Genomic DNA, 25,302 nt, shown 5'->3' with positions numbered 1-25,302 from the left:
GAATTGAAAGTGGGATTTGAATTGTCATCAAGCTAATTAAGGAATAGGAAGTGTTAGAATTAGATTAAGAACATGTTGGAATTTGAGTGAGATTCTTAAATTCTATATGGAGAATTGAATTTTTAAGTTTTAGAGGTATGAAATTGATAATAATTAGTTTAAGTAAGAATATGCAAATTAGGGATATAAAAGGAGGTGAATTATGTAGTGTTGAGGGGATTATGAAGAGATTTCGTGCTAAAAATGACATTTCTGGGCAATGAGCATCGATGCACATTCAATGTGTACCGATGCATCAAGGATAAATCCCAAAAATTGTTCAAGGAATATCGATGCACATTAAGTGTATCGATGCAGTCCTTTAAAATAAAAACATCGAATGCCATCTGTGCATCGATGCACAAGTAGTGCATCGATGCACCCCCTTAAATACAAACATCGAATGGGATTTATGTATCGATGCATAGATAGTGCATCGATGCACCTTTCAAGGGATGCATCAATACATGGTGTAGTGCATCGATGTATACCTTCATTAAAAGATGAAAATGGCTTTTCTTTTAGCCTAAGGAATGATATTTTAGAATATATTAATTAGTATGCTGATAAGTATCAATGAATTACTATGTAGATATATAGCCTCACAAGTTCCAGAGAGATTACCTAATAAGATCGATCGAGGAAAAAACAAAGAAATATAGGTGAGTGCATATGCATAACATGATTATAGCGATATATTCAGTTCTAGACTTGTGAGAAGTCTAGATTCAATATATTGATGCATGATTCATTTCATATCGTGAAGATGATATGAATTCATACTATGTGCATTGTGTAACATGTTTTAAATGAATATGTATGCAAAGTTATATGAGCCATGTGATGAAGGTAAGGAAATAATATGTCTATGTGATATACTATGTAATTTGGGAAAAGACCATGTTATGCAGATGAGAACTATAAGTATAGTTGGCATGCCAAGATTAGAAGGTCTACGCGGTCCTTCGGGACATATATGTATTCTTTGGAACACGTGTGAGGTTTTTTGAGACACATACTTGATCCTTGGCATATGTATATGATTTTTAAGGAGTTTTCTACGTGGTCCTTAGGGACAATCTTATATGGCACTACAGTGCAATTCTAAGCGGCACTTCTATGTAATTCTACGTGGCACTTCGGTGCATTTATACGAACTATGGTGACAACATAGTGCACAACCTCATAATAATCACATACCTTAGGTTCTCAGTATGGTATCATGGACCAATAATCTTATTAATACGAATTCATGAATGTTAATGTACTATGCTTTTAGGTAAGGAACATGGTGATATAAACTGCATGGTTAAGTATTTGATTTCATCTCATTCCATTTTATTATGGCATTTTCATTACATTTATTTGTTGTTATTATTATTATATTGCCTCACTAAGTCGATGACTTAGCGTGTGAGTGTTTCACACGTAGGATCCGAGAAAGTAGACGAGACAGGTTAAGTAGCTAGACAAAACTACTCCTGCAACTATCAGATCAGAGGCAACTTAATCAGTAGGTCCTTTTGTTATGTAAATGAATGTTGGCATGTAATCAAAGGGTCAGGTTGTGTATGCTCTGAGTATTTTGATGAACTTGTATTAACATATGTATATTATTGTATTTTAATAATATAAGTTCAAATGTTTTATCGTTTTTTTAATAGTATTGTTTTGTATAGTCAATGTGACATCCTGGACTCGTATCCGGGTCGGGTATGGGTTGAGGGTGTTACAGTGCAAATCTCACCTAATCTAGCTATAGCAAATAATGATGTTATCTCATCTTGTATTGAAAATTTGTCCACTGGTGCATCACGGCTGAACAATCATCCTATGCTTACGAGAAGTAAACGTGGTATTTTTAAACCTAAAGCCTACTCCAGCTACTTTGATGAGGCAGTTCCCTCAAATGTTACTGAAGCTTTTCAGTCCCCAGCTTAGACAGCGGTTGTCCAAGAAGAGTTTAGTGCCCTTCAAAGAAATGGAACATGGGTGCTTGTTAAACTTTCCCCTGGATGAGTTGCAGTAGGGTGTAAATGGTTGTTCAAAGTGAAACACAACCCAGATGGCTCGCTTCAAAAATACAAGGCTTGACTAGTTGCAAAAGGATTTTCTCAAGTGCCTGGGCAAGACTATCTCGATACATTCAGTCCTGTTGTAAAATTTACAACTCTTAATGTAATCTTGTCTATTGCAGTGGCTAACAATTGGGAATTGAGGCATGTTGACATCAACAATGCCTTTCTCAATGGTGACTTAAGAGAGACAATATTTATGAAACAACCACCAGGGTTTGAGGAGACAGCAGCTGATGGTGAACTTTTCGTTTGCCAATTGCAAAAAACACTCTATGGCCTGAAGCAATCCCCTCGCAATTGGCATGCCAAGCTCAAGGATGCACTGTTGCAGATTGGCTTTCAAGTGTCTCGAGCTGACACTTCATTATTCTTTATAAACACGAGTGCAGAACGAGTTTACCTTCTGGTCTATGTGGATGACATAGTCATCACAAGTTCATCATCCACCAAGATTGCTGAGATCGTATACATGCTACAAGACATGTTCTCGCTTAAAGATTTGGTACCACTTAGCTATTTCCTAGGCATTGAAGTAAAGTGAAACAATGGTGCTTTGATGCTTAGTCAAAAGAAATTTATCTTGGAGCTTCTAAAAAAGTTGGTATGGAGAATGCCTCCTCATGTGAAACCCCTATGATCCTTGCTTGCAAACTATCTAAGGATGGTGATTTATTAAAGGATGCAACTATGTATCGATCTATTGTTGGGTCTCTCTTATATGCTTGCCGCACTAGGCCTGAACTTGTCTTTAGTGTGGGAAAGGTTGCCCAGTTTATGCATGCCCCTCGGGAAAGTCATCTAGTGGCAGTAAAACGAATCCTGAGATATCTTGCAGGAACTATGGATTATGGCTTGGGGTATCTACCATCTAAGTCGATATTTACAGTATATGCATTTGCTGATGTTGTTTGGGGTGCCAACATAACTGATCGTAGATCAATTTTGGGCTATGGGGTGTTCCTTGGAAGTCACCTAGTTTCCTGGAGCTCAAAGAAGCAAAAATCTGTCTCACGCTCGACGATGGAAGCTGAGTACAAAAGCCTCACTGATGCCACTACTGAGGTTACATGGGTTAATACCTTGCGAACCGAGCTTGGTTTAAAGCAACTTGATAAATCTGTGATATGGTATGACAATACGGGAGCAGTGGCAATGAGTGCCAATCCAATCTATCATGCTCAGTCGAAACATGTTGATCTTGATGTACATTTTATTCGGGAGAAGGTAGCTGCTCAACAACTGTGTGTGAACTATGTGTTTGCAGCTCATCAAGTGGCGAATGGCTTCACAAAATCATTGACTAAGGTCGTTTTTAAAGTGTTTCGAGAGAAGCTTGGAGTGCAAATGAATTCACAATCAAAAGAGGAAAAGAAGAGGAAGTAGAGGGAATGTTAGCATGTTAGATCAGCTTCTGCTCGATGTACATTAGCAGTGCAGTTCGAAGCTTCCTGAAACTGAAGCGGTTATGGTAGCTAAGGTTGTTAACAAGTTAGTTTTTGATTAGTTATTTAGTTAAGGTGATTGTAGTAGATGTTAAGTACAACACTATATAAAGAGCATTGATCTTGTACTTGAGATTCATTCACTTTCAATAAAATCAGTCTATATTCAATTGTTTACCATACTTCCAATATTGAGTGATGATGCCAACGATAGTAGCTAAGAAAATGGAAAGTAGTTGCCACGTATTACGGGAGACTCCGGATAGGACGGGAAGGAACCATAGGATAATACCTCTAGGAATCGACGCCATCAATGGCTTCATTGTTGCACATTGCCATGGTTGCTGAGGCAGCGGGGTAGCGGCAGCTGGACTTGATGCCGATACTTTGACTGTTAATTTCTAGTATTTTTCTAGATTCTGATAGTAGAAATGATTGGAGTGAGTCTCAAAGGTTTAATGAAGCTGGAATTGTTCGAAGTGGATTTGGAGATAACCGAAGGCGAAAAAATCAGATTCAGTCGCGACCTGGAAGAGAGAGCAAGGGATTTAACACGGGAATAGTCAAGAGGGTAGGATGAGGCAAGTGCGACGGACACCATCATTGAAACTGTAGCTTCGACGGTAAAGAAGAGAAACGAGAAATGGAGGAATGGGGTAAAGGAAGCGGAGATTTATATTTATAAAGAGAAATGAGAGAGAGGGTTAAATATGGTCGTTTTGATTTTAATCAATCAGTGGATGCGAGGTTTAGGAGCATATGCTTGGTTTTTGAGGTGGGAACTTTATATTTCATATAATAGGAAATGACAATGATGATTGACGAGGGCGTCGTGGTCTACAAAGAGAGTTTTAGAGGTTGGGATTTACGTCCATTTTTTTTCCTATGGTTTTGCAATTATTCTAAGTGCGTATGCGTCTTTCTGTTATTAGATGGAATGATACCTCCGAGTGACGTGGTAGTGTGGGGGAATAAGTGGACCAATGGGAATATAGAACTCCACGTGGCGAGGTATGATTGAGATATTGGGAGCTGAGAGGGATCCGAAAAGTTAGGGGTGATTTTTTCGTGTTGTGTAACTGACAGTAGAGCACTGAACACAAGGGATTTAAATTTATGTGTGGCGGTATTTGTGAGTATATTGCATGTATATACGAATGAAGGGATATAAAACTACCAAAGGTGCAAACTTCTGGTGTAACATCCCCAACCCGTATCCGACCCGAATACGAATCCGAGGTGTCACATTGACTTGTCAAAGCACATACTTTTATAAAAGAAACCATAGAAAATTTAAAACTTCTATTTTATCGAGTTATTCTTTTACATAAACATGTTTAAAACCTTAACTGACTCCATCAGAGCATACATATTTAATGACTTAATTACATGCCAACATACCGAATTACATAACAAAACATACTTTACAAAATATTTTTGATCTGAACTTTGTGCGGAGATATGCTGCTCTACGGATCCGAAGCTTGATCTTATGACTTATTCACACCTACGTGTAAAACACTTACAAGCTAAGTCATAAACTTAGTGAGACATGTAAATACATAAAGTAAACTAACAAATGCATGGACATCCCATGTAACACATATTATACTTATATACCTATTAAACCCATCACTTATCGGTTTATCCTTACTTATTTCCTTGTCATTGATTCAATTCCATCATATGAGCATATATTGAACATAATCATATAATATGTCTTCAAACACAACAATACATGAATAATTACTATGATCATATCATACATAACCATATCACATCTCATATCACTATTACCCATATACACTTGTTACCATTATTATCATATGATCCTAACTTATCACTTATACATATCGCATATCACATGTACCATTTCACGAGAAACACACATATCATTATATCAAATTATGTTTTTTTTCAAATCCCATGCACACTATTGAGAACTTAAGGTATGTGAGTACATAGAGGTTGTGCACAATGCTGTCACCACAGCTCGTATAAATCCCACTAGGGGCACGTAGAATTTATCCCGAAGGACCACGTAGATGTCCCGAAGGACCACATATAACACATATGTCCCGAAGGACCGCGTAGACCCTCTACTCTTGGCATGCCAACTATACCTATAGCTCTCATAACACATGACATGGGCATTATCTTTTACCTCATTACACATTTACATATTCACATCACATAGTTCTTTCACATAGCTCTTTATCACATTTCATATGATCACATAGTCACGTAGTTTACTTTCACGTAGCATTTTCCCATGAAATTCACATTATTCATCCTTTTCACACATGGTCACATCACATAGTTCTTTATTCCATTTCATATAGTTCACATATACCTTTTTCTCATATGTATATAACATATTATCTATTATCTTTTAACTCATATTACCTATGTATGTAATCTTATGACTTATTATCAATATCTCATGATCACATGACCTATTATCATAAATACATGCATTTACATAGTTCACACATATAGATGCATTTAACAATTAGCCATGTGCATTTTCTCATATACGATACATCTAACACCATATCACTACATGTTTATGCTTTAATACTTATATCATATAATATCAGAATTAGACTCATCGCAAGTCTTAATTCCTTAACATAACATACACTTATGATCATGTACTCACCTTGTCTCAATGAACCCTCTTAAACTCTTGTTTCCGTTGCGTATCTTACTCTATCGACCTATCCGAACTTTTTTTTCGATCAATGTCTACACAATCATATATATATATACTATCAGTATTCAATTAATATACTTTAATCTATCATTTCATAGACTGAATAACGATTTATTTCATTTCCCATTGAAGTGCATCAGTGCATTCTACAGTGCATCGATGCATTCTTTAACAGGTGCATCGATGCACTACCATGCATCGATACACAATTTACATTCAATGTTTCCATTTTAAGGGGATGCACTCCTCATGCATCGATGCACCAACTGTAGTCGATGTTTATTTACTTGAGAGTGCATCGATGCACATTGAAGATGCATCGATGCACACAACCCAGAAATACATTTTGAGCCCAAAAATTCTTACTTTGACCTCAAATTCTACTTATTAACCCCTCCTTATGCCTTAAAACTTATCTATACATCTATAAACCTTATTATAACACTATAACACTTCATCATCTCACATAATTCACCATAGTTCTTGAATCAAAGAATTGCATCTAATTTTTACATGTGTTCTTAATTCAATTTTATCCCCTCTAACGTCTTAATTAACCCTTTGACAAGTCAAATCCATCTTTAGAACTTCAAAAACATTTCCATAACAAAAGTTCATTTCTCAACCCTTAATCAAATATCCTTTCTAATTCTCTCCTTTTGGTGTTTTAAGCTTATATAAGCTTTCCTTAAGCTTATATAACACTCAAGGAATAAACCCTAACTTAAACATTCAAGAATTAATCATAAAAATTAAAACTCACCTTTGAGGTTTGAGCTTGAACCCACGAGAAGAAGAAATGAAAAAAAAAGAGTTCTAGATAACTCTTCACATCCCACGTGTCTACTCTTAATAAGGGAAAGAAAATATCTTTTTAAACTAATTACCATAATGCCCTTTACTTATTCCATAATTATGATTTAATCCAATACTGAAATAGTCCTATTTAAATCCTTGAACTTATCAATTTCCTTAAATTGATTCTCAAATTCTAAAAATTCTCATTTTAGGTACTAACCCGAATTTTGGGATGTTACATTTGGTGTCATCAGTTTATTCTTCCCCAGAAGGCTTCAATACTGGTAAGGAAAATTACTAAGTTATGATGGGCGACTTGAGCTTATTAAAACTGTCCTTTACAGTGTTGCAAACTTTTGGTGTCAGCAGTTTATTCTTACCCAAAAGGTTATAAACCGATTATAACAACTTTGCTTACGTTTCCTTTGGAAAAGAACTGACAAAGCTACCAAAAGTGCAAGGATTAGCTGGGAAAGACTATGTTGTCCTAAATCTGAAGGAGGCATCGTCTTGAAAGATCTTAATTCTTGGAATAAAGCCTGCATAATTCAATTCATTCAGAAAATTCTTACAGGAAATGGATCTTTATGGGTTGCTTGGATTCATTGTTATGTTATTAAAAACAATGAATTAAGTGATATCAATGTAAGTCATTCCTCTAGCTGGAGCATCAAAAAACTCTTGAAACTTAGAAGAGAAGCCCTTCCAATTATTATTGCTGGAATCATGAAAACCAAAGACATGTGGGAAGAAATAAGAGAACATAGAGACAAGGTTCCATGGCATAAAGTGCTCTGGTCTCCCCTTCACATTTCCAAGCAAAGCATGATTTCATGGATGGTTATCCTAGATCGCTTTCCTACTCGAGATAGACTATTCAGAATGGGAATTACTAGTGATCGGCAATGTATCATATGCAATGAGGACCTTGAATCTAGAAACTATTTGTTTTTTGACTGTACCTATGCTTATTCTCTTTGGAACTCTATCATGAATCTTACTAACATGCGAGATACTCACAGGACATGGGATTCAAGGATTGAATGTGCAGCAAAAAAATGGAAGGGCAAATCCTTACTTTCCACCATCCTAAGGATAGCTTGGAACGCTTTTAACTACTTGATTTGGGAGGAAAGAAATAGAAGGATTTTCAAAGGAGGATCAAGAACAACGGATCAAGTTCAACGGATCAAGTTCTTAAGTCTATTAAGGAGTTTGTTCGTATCCAACTTAATGACAAAGAAATCAATAGAATTGATAATGTTAATGCTAATATATGTAATTATTGGAGTATAGACTAATCATTTTTTGTTGTAAATAGGTGTTTATACTCCCAAATGGGATGATTGTTGTTTGTTGAACCTTATTCTTGGATAATAAATTCTACTTATCCAAAAGAAAGAAAAAGAAAATGGGAGGCGGTGTTTGGAAGGTGATAATGGAAATGACAAGAAAGCCCTCAAGCGGCAGAACAAGAGCCACAGAAAAGCACGTGCGCCGATACTGGAAGCGGAACGTAGATTTCAATTCAGCATGTGAGGAGGCGCAGTGGGCGGTGGAGCCCATTGTTGCTGAGTTACTAATAGCAACATGTAAAATATTTAAATTTAAATTTATAATTTATACATAATAGAAACATAATTTAATATTTATTTATTTGACTAAAGTAAAGAATCAATATGAATATCATCTTAGATTTAAACTTGCAAAAAAATGTGAATTTAAACTCTTAAAACCTAGGAAGAGCCATTTTGGTAGTAAAAAGAAAACCTTGCAGTACAATCATCTTTCTTCTTTGTATTGGCAATCTGACTGACTACTCGGCTTATGACTTATAAGTATGAGGCTTGTGACTCTTCTGAAAGGCCAAGGGTCGGGTTTTTGTGGCTACGGAAACACACAGCCCAGAGGAGAGGATATCTAACATTGCCTTCTCACTTAACACTTTGATCAATTCCTCTTCTCTAACACTAATTTTGAGCCTTACTTCTATCATACTTCAATTTGAGGGGATTTCTATCCCAAATATCTCCACTGCAAAATTGGTTTATATTAAATAGTTAAACAATAATCTTTGAATTTTTTTCACTATTTTCAATTTTTTTTCTAAAGAAATTGTGTATAAATATAATATAATAAGTATATGTTGGTCTAGTAAAATTCGAAATCTAACTTATTATTTATGCATTCTTTTAAAGTAATTATGAAAATCGATTAATTTATATTTCGATCCTTCCATTTTCAACCACGGGATGTTCTTAACTGCATTTTTAAACGTATAATTGCATCTTCAAATAAAAATGTTTATGAATTTAGTCGAGATCAAATTAAAAAAAAAATAAGCATGGACTTTGAGCTTTAAACTCGGCTCAGCTCAACCGACAAGAAGTAATGCCCTACTTTTGGACCCATCATGCATACAATAAATAGCCCAAAGTTCCGCATACACAGCCCAAAAATTGTGTTTAAAAATTTTATTCCGTTGCCGGGACTTGAACCCGGGTCTCTCGGGTGAGAGCCGAGTATCCTAACCAACTAGACTACAACGGAACCTTATTGCTGAACCTAAATTATAGTTTATCATTTCTTGACTTTATGCGACAAGTTCCTATCCCTTTTTGGTATGAATGCTCAGACAAATGGTAGTTATTCAAATAAATTTTGTTGTTTAACTGCGATAGGCTGCCTGATTGTCTAGGTAAGTCAGATTTAAATCGTGTTTATTTTTGTGTTTTTAGTTGTATTATGTTTATCATAATTGAAAATATAATTGATGTTATTGTACTCATTATGGTAATAATTTTATTAATTTATACCACTTATATTTTTCCAAAAAATCAATAAATAGAAAAAATAGTATAACATTACTATTATTTCCATTATATAACATTTTTTTCCTATCATGAAGAATAATGTTATCATAAAGTAATGATCACAATTCTATTATCGGATTTATTTTAATATACATATTGTTTGTTTTTATTAAGTAGAGAAATATTATAATTTCAAGATAAATATTATAATTTATACATACAAAATAAGATAATATGAATATTTTTAACTATTCTGTCAATTAATAGATCTCAATATATATTTTATTTTTTAAATGTCTTCAGATGCATCATGCGTCTATAAATGAAAATGAAGAGCCGGTAGAACCGAAAGAATGATTGTTTATGAGTTTATAATATGAATTACGATAAGACAATCAAGGGTTGTTCTTAACACATTTAATATCTTCTATCTCAGAAGATTGTTTTTTTTCCATAACAATAGGAGCTTCGTTAAAAGCCTCTCATACAAAGTCATACCGAGGCAGAAGCAATGGTAGCCATGGAAGATGGGTTAATTCACTTCCTTTTTTAAGCAAGAGACGGTGTCAGAAATTTATTTTAGGGTCAAACTTGAATTATAGATTTTATGAAAGTTAAAATATGATTTTATTATTGTATTGGTTTTTAATCTTATTTTGTATTTTTAGGATTATAATTTTGTCATATGTTAACTTATAATTTATATTTTGAGTATAATTTTATCAAATCCATAGGCTACAATACATGTCGTTTCGTTTAGGAAAGACAATTTGACTCGAACATGATGAGTTTTGTTCTGACCCTATGATGCATATTTTCTTCTTTTGAAATTCGGGTTCGAAACAGATCGAAGCAGGAGTTGAGAATGATAAGTTGGTGTCGGGCGAATTTTGGTTTAGATAAAAAAATTATCAAGTTGATGTATTTTTTATTATATATATATTTAAATAGTCTGAGCTAATTACAAGGTAGTATATGTTTAATTTTTTTAGCCATTGACAACACACACATCTTACAACTTGAACCCAGAACTTTAAGGGAGAACAACATTCCCTTTAGTTATTGAGGCCACTCAATGAGTTATTTAATTATATATATTATATTTATAAAAATACAATTATATATATATGAGGTAGGATCTAATTACACAACATAAAAATTTTCTTGTATTACACTGATTTAGGACCATTAGATGATTGAAAATTGATGATTGAGATTAAATGTTGAAAATGAGAAGTTTTTTTTGGGGATGAATAACACTCATTTCAAATTATTTCTCAAATTGATATCCTTTTGTGTCACAGTAAAAATCATCTTATGATGATATATTTACCTTATGTTCAATCACTCATTAAATGCATGTTTAAAATGTTATATTTAAACACTTGAAAAAAACCTCATATTTATACAATATGAGATTTGAGAAGCTTATGGCCAAACACTTTGATTTTGAGCTGTCAAATACAAGTCTTGATAAATCCTATGTTAATATGACACTTAAAGACATTTTTTGATACTAACATTTTAAATATTAAAACTTAAATGAATTTGGCACACGTAACATTTTTTCCAATGATTAATATTTCAACAATATAATGTTGTATTTATCCATTTCATTGTAGGTATTATACATACAAACTTTCAATCAATTTAGTATTTCTATTATATTGAGCTAAAGTATATATTTTTTACAATGGTTTTTTTTCATGAAATAAATAATTAAATATTTTAATTTATTCAAAATTGTTAGGGGCAAAGGCCGTCTGGCCAATGGAAGAGATTCAGTTAGCAAGCAACTGTGCTTGTTAACTAGTTTCTTTTGATTTGAGACATATATGTATATAAACTGATAATGTAATTATGTAGCAGATAATTTCGTTAATTTTATTCAAACATTTAATATAAAAAGAGTCGAAACAACCATCAAAAGACGCTTTGGCCGAGTGGTTAAGGCGTGTGCCTGCTAAGTACATGGGGTTTCCCCGCGAGAGTTCGAATCTCTCAGGCGTCGATATCATTTTGTTTTTTCCTCCTTTTTCTGAAGAAATTTTCTGTCTTCTTCCTGTAATATAAAGTTTATGGAATAATTCATATTAGAAAATAAGTAAATACTATCATATATTAATAGCAAGCAAACATCACTTTCCGTTATAATCACGAGTTACCTTGAAACAGAACAACCATCCATTGCTTTATTCATTATTACTTTCTAAATAAAATCGAATGCTTCCATTAACTAATGTTTATATATGTTGCTTTAATTATCATTTATTTACTTTAAATGTATTTCTTTTATTAACTCATCTTTTTACTCATAGTCTAAGGTGGCGTTTGGTTCGCTGTAATGTTTTTGAGGGAATTGAAATCTGTGAAGGAATTGGAATCTGAATCTGAAACCTGTTTGGTTGGCAGAAAATTGAATTGGAATCCAATTCCATATTCTGTTTGGTTCACAGACATATGATGAATTTGATTTCAATAATGTAAAATGACTGAATTACCCTTCTTGTTTTTTTGATTAATTTTAGTTTGTGTTATAACTAACATGTAGCAATATATTATAAAAAAATTTTAAAAAAATATTAAAATTTTTATTTTATTGATTGATTATTCATTTCAATAAATTATAAAAATCATGCTAATAAACATCATACGTTAAAATCATCTCAATCAAAATATGTTAATAAGTTACCAAAAGATAGAGCAATATTTCGATACATCCCAATCGAAGTATGTCAATTAGTTACAAAAAAATATACCAAAAAATTACAAGTCAAGGAAGGGTTAGCACCCTTGAACTGCCCTTTCGGTACTACATAATTTTCAGTTGTCTTTAATTAAGAAGATTGTAACTTTAAATTAAAAGGTAAAAATAACTATCTCAATCACTTACCTCTGATGGATTTGGAAGTGTACCCTTAAAAGAGTCAAGAAGCATGTTAGAAAAAAAGGCAATGAAGATAAATAAATTAAAGAAAAATAAAATAAAGGAAATAAAAATAAATGAAAAAAGGAAAATAAGATAAAGAAAAAACATGAAAAATTAAATAAAGATAAAAAAATTAAATAAAATAAAGAACATAAAAACAAAAGAAATAAAAAAATTAAGAAAAATAAATAAAATAATCAAAATAAAGATAACGAAGCAAAATAAAATAAAAATAAGAATAAAATAAAAGAAAATACTAATAATTGTATATACATAATAAATAAATAAATAAATAAATAAATAAACAAGAGGAAAATACAAATGAAAATAAATATATAAATAAAACTATTATAAAAAATAAAATAAGAAAAGAATAAAAAGAAAAAGAAAAGAAGAAAAACAAATAAAATAAGAAAAATAAAAAGTAAAAATATGGAAAATAATGATGAGGGTAGTATGATCAAATTCCACATTCCTTCCTCAAAAAGATTTTAATTCTCTCATGTTATGGATGAAATTTACTTTCCCTCCCTTGATGGAAAGTTGAAGTCATTTAGGATTCTAATTCCCTTTGAAAACTTGAATCAAACATGAAAAAATGGTAGAATTGAATTTCAATTTTCCCTAATTTCAAGAGATTCCTACGAACCAACCACCACCTAAGTGTCTAACTAGTTCAAGCATTTTCTTAATACGCACTACTTTCATAAAGTTGGTTTCTTTCTTCCTTTTATTTTTTTTTGTTCCAGCATGTTGAAGGGTTTTATCTTATTTTAATATTTTAATATAATTTTTTTGTATTTTAATTTTACTAAATTGATTTTTATATTATTTTTAATCTAAAAATATTAGTCCATTCATAAATTTTTATTTAATTTTATTGTTTGAACTAACATTTATATATATAAAAAAATAACTTGTTAGTCTTTTTAGTAATTACGGTAAATGACACAAACGGTCTTCCGACTATAAGATATTGTTCCGTTCAGTCCCCTAACTATTAAAAGTTACAAAATATTCCCTCGATTATAGAGAGTTACTTTATTGAGTTATTTGACTATCAAAAGTTACAAAATGATCATCTGACTATTCATTATGTTCCAAACTCGTCATTTTCTGTTAAAAAATTAACGACAATCTAAGCTGGACGTTAACATGTTGATTGAGATATAATAACCGTTAAAGATTATGATATCATATTTCATCATATCTCAGTCAGCAGGTTAACATCCAACTCAGAATGTCGTTAATTTTTTAACGGAAAAATATGAGTTTGTAACATAATGAATAGTTGAGTGACCATTTTGTAACTTCTAATAGTTGAGGGACTCAACAAGGTAACTCCCTATAGTCGAAGGACTATTTTGTAACTTTTAATAGTTGGGGTACTCAACAAAATAACATCTTATAATCAGAGGACCATTTGTGCACTTTACCCTAATATTTATGAATCTGATCTTTTAAAAAATATAAATTTAGATAGCTAAAAAATGATAATTTTTTATATATTTTAAAGATTAAAGGTCAAGTTTACTTAAAAAAAAGGTATAAGTGCACGAGACTAATTTTTTTTTTATAATTTTCAAGCCAATAATTAATGATAAAATTGTAGAAAAATTTAAAAAAAATCAATTTTTTATATAAAAGATAATATATATAGATACTGAGTCTTAAAATTATAATTTTAAAAAATAAATTTAAAATAATAAAGCTTTTATCCTTTGATATTATTGTCATCTCCAGCTGGGGATATCAATGAGAGTGTCACCACCTTTATAATTAGTCTTATAACTAGAGAGCCAACCATTAACGGCTAAGCTAGCTAACTAACAACTTATGCAATGCAAAATGATACAAATTGACAATTAAAGTCAAAGCTAACTAAAGACTAGCCGAAGGAGTACTTATTATACAAATCCACGTCTCAACCATTAGCTTAGCTTAACTAAGTGACTAAACAATGATGAACCGACATGGTGGTCGGGACAATCATCTCTGAAAATTATTATTTTAAAATTTTATAAATTCGCTAGAAGTTCACATTCCTATCATAAAATTATTAGTCCATCCCAATGATCAAATCTAAATCTAAATAAAAATATTATAAACATTTAATCTCAATTAATGAAGTTATATGCATGTAATGCTTCCTTTCCAAGGTAGAAATTAATTAAGGTTTTATTATTTATATTTTTTGACCACAATGTAATAATAATCTATATCTAACATATTTTCTCTCTCCACTTGGCATGCTTTGTACATCAATCTCAATAATATTCCTTGAGATGTTCCTTTCTACAATCTGCTCAAATACATACATTATATTATAATGAATTATATGGAGCTCTGGAAATCAGGGAAAGGAAAGGGAGAAACATCATTCATCAAATTCTCCAAGTCCCATTCTCCAACTTTTAGTTCCTCTCCTATCCAAAAGCTCCCGACATCGGCGTTGTTCATGTTTTCCGACATGTTATTATTGTTATTGTTTCTGACGTTGATGTTCCTGTGAATTGTATTTTTAGTGCTTTTAAGGTCATCTCCAAAGTTTTCTAATAGAGGATCATATAGTTCCCTTTTTCTCCCATTGTCAACACTTGCAAATATCTCATTATCATCGGAGAAACCCGAGCCTGTCGGATCGAAGTATCCGGCAGCTGCCCCGAACTCATTCCGACCATGCTCAAGCATCAGTAAAGGATTTTCAGTGTGGTTCGGGACCATGGATTGAAAGAAAGAATTCGATGATAAATCCTTGTACATCGGGGAAATCTCTCGTTCAACAAGCATCGACATGAACCCCGTCCCTACCATGACATCCTTGTTATGCTCTGACGCCGCCAAATCACTGGCGTTGAACGAGGCGGTAGATGACAGATGCTTCATCCTTTTCTTTATCGTTGAATTCAAAAAATTCTTTATCTCATTGTCGGTACGACCAGGAAGACGAGCCGATATTTGAGACCACCTAATTGAAGGGTTTGAAAAGGGTCAGGGTCAGTCTATTTCCATCAATTAGGTTTTTGCATGTTTATTGCATAGATAAAATGCATGGATGCTTAAATCCTACACATGAGATTTGATATAGATTCTTGATACAAAAATTACAAACAACTTGTAATATTCACACCATTTATTAACTTTATATTTCCATAAATAGAGTACACAAAATACTTAACAATGAACAAGCTTTGACTAATTTACGTGTATGGATTATGTTTTCCCCCGTAACACTTTTTTTTAATTTAATAGTTACTTTTGCTTCTTATCTCTCCACCAACTACATGATTAGAGGGCTTTATGGCATGCATGTGCAAAATTAGAGACCAAACGACAAAGAGAGCTGTTGATTGGTGCTTATCTTTTTTGATCCTGATATTACTCTAAACGTCATTACCACATCATCTTCTCATCACTCAGCCCTTCATGTTTTGTCTCAGTATAATTTCTTAATAATAAGCTTTGGGAGCCTAAGAAGTAGTATCGTTTTATGTAGGTATAAATATACACAAGAAAGAAAACCATCTTCTATCTTGAAACCCTAAACTTACCTTTTCCACACATGCATGTGTATATATTTATATATAAATCATTAAGTAATCTCAGTAGTAAAAGGGAATATTGTTCTCCTTAAAGGTTTCGGATTCGAGGAGCTGCGTCTACCTTAAAGGTTTCGGATTCGAGGAGCTGCGTCTATAGAGTGTGTATACGTTGTCAATAGTTAAGAAATATTTTAAACATATATAATCTTGTAATCACTTCCGACTATATATATATATATATTCATGGTATTTATAATTTTAAGTTATTGGTTCCCTTACATCATGTGCGGAAATCAAAATTTGAATTTATTCTACAATTTATGTTTAAGGTTGTGACTACCATCTAGCTCAGTTGGTAGAGCACAAGGTTCTTAACCTTGAGGTTGTGGGATCGAGTCCCACGGAGGGCATTTCATAATTCGGAGGTCTCTTATGAAAGCTGTTCTCAACCTGGTGTTGGGGGTAGCCTACTATCTTGACTCCCCCTTACCCCATACATATGGGAAAAAGGGACAACGATTACTATAATGTATCTTACTACCCCATTCAATACTTGAATGTGATTTTAGCTATTCATTAACTTTCTTTTTAATTATTTCTCTATTATTAGGGGAAAAACTACTAACAGAACTATTGTATATCTATTAATTAACTGAAAATCTTTCGCTTGGGGGGGGGGACAAAATTATACCATATTTTCAAGTCCCTGATGGCCGCCCCTAAATTTCTTTATTCTTTAATCAGGGTTTAGGGGACTACATACTATAAAGAGCTTATTTTGTCAATGAAATGAATGATATATACAAGGTAGAAAAGACGTTTTACCTGATGAAGCAAGCAATTAGAATATTTCTAACGAATTACCACTACTCACCATTGAAATTAAGGACTACACACTATAAAGAGCTTATTTTGTCAATGAAATGAAAGATATATACAAGGTAGAAAAGACTTTTTACCTGATGAAGCAAGCAATTAGAATATTTCTAACGAATTACCACTACTCACCATTGAAATTAAGGTTTGTGTACTATATACCTAGCACCTAATAACCTGCTAGCTCGGTGATTTAAAACTAGGGTTTTGCACAAAAAGCTGATTGGCAAAGAAAAATGAAGAGTTGTCAATAAGGGTTTCTTCATAAAATTTTGCAGGAGAAAAAGATCTAATAAAATATAAGTAGCTTAGCATGCAAGATAAAGAAGCACACCTGTTACCAAGAATGGAGTGTAAATGGACGATGAGCTCTTCCTCTTGAGGCGAAAACGCACCCCGTTTGAGATCAGGTCGGAGATAATTGATCCAACGGAGTCGGCAGCTCTTGCCACACCTCTGCAGGCCAGCATTTCTAGCCACTTCACTCCAACAACCCTGGCCATTGGTTAACATATAGTTGACGAGCTTCTCGTCTTCCTCCGGCGACCATAACCCTTTCTTATGGTTATTAGTAGCGCCGTTACTGTTGTCACGGCTCTTCATCGATGGATCAGGCTTCCTCATCATCAAATCCAATCAATATCTCCTACAAGAAAGATAAACCTCGGATGCTACCGAACAAGAACAATAATCTGGGTGGGTTATTTTCGTTAAGTGTTGAAACTATAAGTTTGATGATATTAATGATAAGTGGACACCACTTTTATAGAATGGAAAGAAAAGAGAGATGGAGTGGGAAATGGTGGTGATGATGGTGGTGATGGATGTGGGGTTTGCTTAGAATATAGGGAAGGAGAGAGTTGGTTGATGGGTCTAAGTAGAGAACGGTTTCGAATGGGACTTGAAACACAAATATTTTAAAGATAGAATGATGTAGAAAGCAAAAGAGAGAGGAGTCTGATGCCATTTTCGTTGACTCTACTCCTATTCTTTTATTTCTTCACTCACAAGGCAGTCATGCATCATATATATATGAAATTATTAATCATATACAAATTGAAGAAAAATGAATAAAAAAGCAAACAAAATATTGGAAAAGATGGGGTTTGGTTTGTAAACAAGCCAAGATTTTAATTTGCTTCAAATTCACATAATCTTCTTTTCTTTTCTTTTTTTCCATCTCATGAACCCCAACGTACACGTGACCTTGAAGCTATAGATACGGGTACGAGTGAGTAGTATATATAATACCACATTATCTGATTACTCCTACACACTTGATATAATGTTTTAAATTCTCTCAATTATTTAAATAATTCTTATTTATGGAATGTGAAAGAGAATTTTGCTCATAATAAATAATGAATTCATAACTTAAGAAGGAACGTGTCAAGTAAGAGCTTTTAACGACACATACTCTAGAGATTGTTAACAGTTCTCTCAATTATTAAATTTTATACTAACGGTAGAATGATTTAACTTAATATAATATTTTCTCTGTCCTACTAAATTTATCCCTTATTGACTTTTTAAAAATAAAAAAATTAAACTTTAACTATAATTATTTTATATATTTTAAATAATTAAATTTCATAAAATATATATTTAAAAACTACTTGACGGATTTAAAAAATTACATATTTTTATTAATAATAAATATTAAATAATAACGAGTCAAAATTTAAAAAAATTGATAAAAAAATCAATAAGGGACAAATGTTCTAACATATATATTAAGTTTTGAACCACTTAGCTCCGTAAAGCTCATCGTTCAATTTTTTTTTTCGTGTTCAGGTTGATAGATTATTGATAATTGAGTCAGAACCATAATATATGCAAGAAGCTTTAGCATTAAATATAATATTCCTTTATGGACATATATATTCGTATGAACCTTAATCCTCATGTTGGTTTATGAATTCTATTTTAAAATATTTTGTTTATATTTTTTAGTAGAAAATTGATTTTATTATAAATATATCCAAACACAAATATTTATGATCATACTTATAATTAAACATATTTATGAAACTTTGGAGTTTAAAAGTAATACCTAATTTCAAAATTAATGATAGTTTGGATAGTTAAATATAACACTTACAAACTGTTATTATTTCAGATCAAAATTAAAATACTACTTATTTTATATAAGAAAAAAACAAATCATTTAATTTCCTTCCTTATCTCTAAGTCAAACCGATAAATCGTGTATGGCTGAAAGGCACGTAAAACACCACGTCAAGAAGAGCAAATTGTATTGGGTTTCAAACTCTTCAATATCCTTCATAAAGTTTAGAATATTGTCTTCACAATATACCAGTAATATTCCTTAAATAAAAAGAATCTTATAGCAAATGTAGAATGAAATAAAACAAAGCTATATGGGCTCTTCAAGAATATCAAATCCCTTGATTCTTGGAGACATAGGATTTTATGTTAGAGAGAGTAAATTTATAAAATTTTAAAAGATGACAAACTTATAAAATTTTAAGAGGATGTAAATATATATTTAATAAAAATATATAAGAATATAAATTTTTTAGGAGGGACAACTGCTTCCACCAGCTTTCTCTTTGGTTCATCCACGTCTATGAATATTTAGTTTCTTTGCACACGTAATACCTATTCAAATATAATCAAAACAATAGCATATTACAAGTAAAATAGTCAACATCCAAAACTGTTAAACGCAAACAATCACCATGAAATTATATTGTCTAAACAATTTTTACAGCACTATCTCAATAGTTCAATTTAACAATCAATGTTCTAACATTAATCAGAGTTTAGAATAAATTTTTTGCTATAAATGTATGAATTTATCATAAATAAAGCAGTGTAGATTATTGCTTTGAGTGTTGTATATTTCTATAAATCATTTAAAATTCGAAAATAACTATTTAATCATGTGGTTAACTATATAAGAGAAAATCATAAGTTTAAAAATGACATATTGTGATATATGCATTAATGCATGAACCTCGTAATAAATTTATATTTATATTTTTCTTACCTTTAAAAATATTTCTGAGTTGAGAGAGAAAAAAAAAGAAAAAGGAAAGAAATGGACCAACATATATGATTGACCTTCCAGATGTACCTTTTAGAAGCAATTGGATTAAGGGATAGATAAACCCTTTTTAACCTTTTACAATATATATTCGAGGGAAAAGAACCCAATGAGGAGGCAACAAGTTTTAGCTTCTAGAATTGAGGAACATACTATGGAGGCAGTATAAAGATTCCTTATCTGCCAAACAGATCTATGTTGGCTAAAGTGCTTAGATTAAGGGGAGGTAAAATTTGATTCAGCTCAAAAAATTAATTTCTTTAATTTGACTTAATTCAAAATTTTCTACTCAAATTGACTTCAAGTTGTAACTTTATAAATTCGACCCGAAAAAGATTTCAAGTTTAAACTGAGTTACAAAATACAACTCAAATAACTCAAATTTTTTAGTAATTGATAGATTAATTTTTAAGTTTGAGTCGAATTTCTTAACTTTGTATGATATATGTATATCACATATGAAAAAATATGAATAAATATATATGCATTGTATATGGTTATTAAAAACCATTTAAATTGAAATCAAATAGTATCATAATATTATAAATATTTACAATTAAATTTAAATATAAACTCGAAAACTTGACTCGATTTGGCTCGAAAGCATTTCAAATCAAGTTTGAGTTATAAAATAGGACTCGTCAACTCGAACAACTCAAAGAATTTTATTCGACTCGATCAAACACTCACCTCTGCTTAGATTATGTAAAAATAAGTATATAAAATTATAATTATTATTATATAAAGGTTATATTTGTTGTTTAATTTTTAATTCAATTTTCTTAATTATTGTAATATTAAAAAAAATTTAATTTCTAATATTTTTAAACATATATTATCCTTAAATTTAGAGGTTTGCACAAATTAATAAGACACCACTCCTCCCATAAATCATAAAATAATATATGCTTAAATATATTTAGACTCGTATTATTTTAAATATTATAATAATGATATCAATCAAACTAAAATTAAGATGTTATGTAAATTGGAATAATAGCTGTCAATATGAGAAATTGGGTGTCCAAATGCGGTAAATAGGGGAAAAAAAGTAAGAAATTAATTTCCATGCCAAGTATGAAAGGGGAACTATCCATTGAGATTCCTTAAATATATTAATGAATATTTTGACTAAAAACTAAATGTTTTAATGAATAGCATAAACTACTTTTGCAACTAATGTTGGTGTCAATTTAGGGTTGGGTTCGGATATTTTTTCTCCTAAATATAAATAAAAATCTTAGTTTTATGTGAATGCAAAATTTTAAGATAAAGATTAACATATCAGTGTGTGTGTGTGTTTTAAAAATGTTTCGTTAAAACACATAATGCTGTTTTTGACTTCAATTATTATCATGATTGCAATAGAAATTTTAGTGAGATAAGGCGGTGAAACCTACTTTTACGACAGGTCGGAAACTCATTAACCCTAGCAGTGGTAAGGAAATTAATCCTGCTTTACAGTAAGGTCGAAGTTTAATGTAAGACACAATCCTATTCAAACTCATTTAAAAGAGTTCACAAAGTATCCTACTTCTGTATGTTTTTGTCTTTTCACATGATTATATTTTTTAATTTTTTATGATAACACTTCTTTAAGGTTAGATCAATGATATAATAAGAATTAATGATGGATCTAGAAAATATTTTTGAGCGTAAACTTCTATATATATTAACATCATAAAATTCTTGTATGTACAAATTTTCTGTAATCCCACGAGAGCTGTATACTTTGCCATTGATTTTAATTCATATATTTAGCTGTATCTTAATTCATATATTTATATTGTTCTTCTTACATAACATAATCTATGTTATTTACTTTGATTACTGCAATTTTAGATCACATCGAATTCTATAAAGTTGTTTTTCCTTTATAGGTGATTCAACTATCCTCCCTCTCCCTCTGTTTTCACTCATTTGTTTAGAATTTAAATCCTCAACATTAATCATAAATTAACATCATTTTGTTTCAATTTATTAAATGAACTTATTGGAAAAACAAATAAAGGCTGCTGAGCCCATTACATTTGGTTTCAATTTTTAGCTGAAGCCCAACTTACTATCGACTTAACCAACAAACAACTCTAAATGACAACTAATTAAAAACCAATTTAACTATCTTAACATTCTCTCTGCATTTTCAAACTTTCTTTTTACAATGAGATAGATTTTCTGTGCAATTTAAAGCCCTTCTTCGAACAAAAAAACACGCTTTATTTAGTTAACAGAGAGCAAGGCTGTTAAACTCCCCCCCCCCCAGATTTTCTGTTATGAAAACTTGATTGTTAAACATCAAGTTCCTTGTATACCTTGTATAAGAAGCAAACATGCAATGAATAACAACACTACACTATAGTAGTAGTAACCAATATTCAACAATAACAAATTAACGCCGTTTTTCAGCAAATGAACATCGGAAGCAAACTGCCCTTCACTATGCCACAAAAATAACCACAAGTAAAAAAAAATAAGCAGTAACTATTCTTCATAACTGAAGGCTACCTATAACTTTGATTTCATTCAAACTGTAGTAGTTGTTGCTCACAATTCCGTATTCAACAAACTCAAATTATTTACCAAAGTAGATCAACTAATAAATAATCTTTCAAATAATATTTATTTAAGCGAATAAATCTGATATTGCATCACCTCAGCTTATCTTGTATTTAACACAGGCTGAAGGTGCTTATCCAAGGTTGGGATGGGTTGCCTTGGAAGAACGCTCTCATAAATGGATTCAACCAGGCTGCTTGTAAAGATGTGGTCCTGGAACATACAAAATCCCTTCTCTAAACGATATATCCCATTCAACTTTAATGTTTCTCTATTGAAGGTAATGTAGTTGATTTGAAAAGTTGTTCTTTTGATTCTATATGATTTGAAGTCTTTGTTTTTATATGTTTATGTGTAGGGTCATCCAAACGTAAAAGTCATTCATTCATCAATAGCCGTCGGCGAGCCTCCTTTTTTCATGGCTTCATCTGTTTTCTTCGCCATTAAAGATGTCATTTTAGCTGCCAGAGCTGAAACAGGTCATACCAGGTGGTTTCCACTTGATAATCCGGCAACACCGGAACGAATCAGGATGGCGTGTTTAGATGAATTTACTGCTCCACCCCAAGCTTAGTGTTTGAGACGGTGGTTGCAGTCATGGATACTCTGTACCATTACAGCCAGAGCTTCGATTATGCCATGATCTAATGAACCGAGAGGGGAAGCGGGTGGAGGATTTAGTAAACTTATAATTTAATAGGTGACATGATATTTACATTCTCTTATTCAAAATTTATTTTAGTTTCCTCAATTATTTAAACAGATAAATGCTTTCTTAATTTAATCATTTTCACTTTATGAAGTAAAGTTTTAAATCAAATATGAAATGTTACTTAACAATCAACATCAGGCGTTAAATTTAATTATATTGATCAAAGGAACAACCAAAGATAAATGATTATACGCAAGTTCTAGACTTTTTCTTCCACCATGATAATTTCTATATCCTTCTACTTGTGCAGTTTTATATTATAGTATTTTATAATCTAATAATATATTACATCAGTTTTAACATATTTATTTATTTTATCATATTTACTTTTTAATTATTGTCATATCATCAACGTATAACAACACAAACTAATGGAGTTACTAGTTAAATAGATATTTATATATTTGTGACGCATAGGGATTAGGTTTATTGAAGATTAAATGTTTAAATAAGATATTAACTTTTAAGGGTTACTCATATGGTAATACATGAGTTTAATTATTTAAAAACAATTAAATAAGAGTTTAATAATTTTAAGAAGTTTAAATTTTAGTAGAATATTTATTCTTTGATAAAATTAAAATATAATACTGATTTCATGAGTAAAGTAAGATGTGACCGATAAAAATCAATAACAATATGAAATGTGATTAACCGATCAATTACTAAGAGTAAATGAATTTAATCTCCAAAGGAAAAGAAATTTTTAAAAAAATCAAGACGTCCATAGCTATTCCATACATAACTTCATACAAAGTTTTCTAAATTTTTTATAATAGTTTAAGGTATTATAAGATAGTATTTTTTTAGAATTTTCTTATCCATTGCTAATAGGAACATACCCTTAAATATAACTACGTAAACTCATGATTTCTAGAAAACAACAACAACATCCCTTTTAACTATTGAGACCAATTGATGAGTTCAGAATTTTCTAAAACTATTAGACATCGTTGTTAAAAAGTATGTGTAGAGAATAATAATTGATACATTAATATTATAAATAAAGAGGAATTTAAAATTAAATATTAAAAGAGATTAATTTACTTAATTTTTAGAAAATATAACTATTAAATATTTAAAAAGTTAAAGAATAAAAATTAATTTAATTTGCAAAGACTTAAATTATAATTAAATCAAAAGATTAGGGGCCAACCCTCTCCCAAGAGCCATTTGATTCTGTCACATAGTAAATTTATAAATTAAAATATGGTTAAATGGTTATTTTTCTTAAATATAATTTAAAAACATTTGATAGTTTTGTAATTTTGTCTGTGAAACTAAAATTTTATATTATTTATGTATAAATAATTATATAAAAAGAATAATTATTTAATATACTCACTATACAAAATTTTAATGTTACTAACGAAGTTAAAATACTATTAAATATTTTTATTTTATTTATATATGTATAATTTAAAGACACTCGGTAATATTTTAATCTTTTTAGAATTAACAATTTCTACCATCATGAATGTATCAAATTATTATCCAAAAAATATTTAATAATTTATTTTTAATATTTACAGAACTAAAATACAACTTAAAATTATTTAGAATGTTATTAGTTGAATTTTGCAAATATTTTTTTGTTCCATTAGTGGCTCAGCAAACGGGAATAAGTCTACTCTAACTTTTCTTATGATAAAATTTACTTGAAATATTTTTTTGTTAACCAAGTCAGCCTGCACACTCCTACTGCTTCAGTCAAGAATTATTTTAAACCTA

General features: G+C 31.0%; 1 protein-coding gene and 2 non-coding genes across 3 annotated transcripts; 1 reads left to right on the top strand and 2 right to left on the bottom strand.

Moving 5' to 3' along the window:
• Positions 1-9,550: 9,550 nt before the first annotated feature.
• On the bottom strand, positions 9,551-9,623 carry TRNAE-CUC. Its single transcript has one exon. It is a non-coding gene; the product is annotated as a tRNA-Glu (tRNA).
• Positions 9,624-11,815: 2,192 nt separating this feature from the next.
• TRNAS-GCU lies at positions 11,816-11,897 on the top strand. Its single transcript has one exon. It is a non-coding gene; the product is annotated as a tRNA-Ser (tRNA).
• A 3,181-nt stretch (positions 11,898-15,078) lies between these two features.
• Positions 15,079-17,860, bottom strand: LOC120194712 (transcription factor MYB46-like). Its single transcript, XM_039196947.1, has 2 exons — positions 17,568-17,860; positions 15,079-15,783 (listed from the first exon to the last, which is right to left on the bottom strand). The coding sequence occupies exons 1-2, from the start codon at positions 17,858-17,860 to the stop codon at positions 15,150-15,152; spliced, it is 927 nt and encodes a 308-aa protein (XP_039052878.1). The 3' UTR covers positions 15,079-15,149.
• Positions 17,861-25,302: the final 7,442 nt, after the last annotated feature.

This window comes from Hibiscus syriacus, unplaced genomic scaffold, assembly GCF_006381635.1.
Source record: "Hibiscus syriacus cultivar Baekdansim isolate YM2019G1 unplaced genomic scaffold, ASM638163v2 tig00004502_pilon, whole genome shotgun sequence".
Classification (NCBI taxonomy): Eukaryota; Viridiplantae; Streptophyta; class Magnoliopsida; order Malvales; family Malvaceae; genus Hibiscus; species Hibiscus syriacus.
Note: the sequence above shows the minus strand (reverse complement) of the source record. Positions and strands in the feature narration are given on the sequence as shown.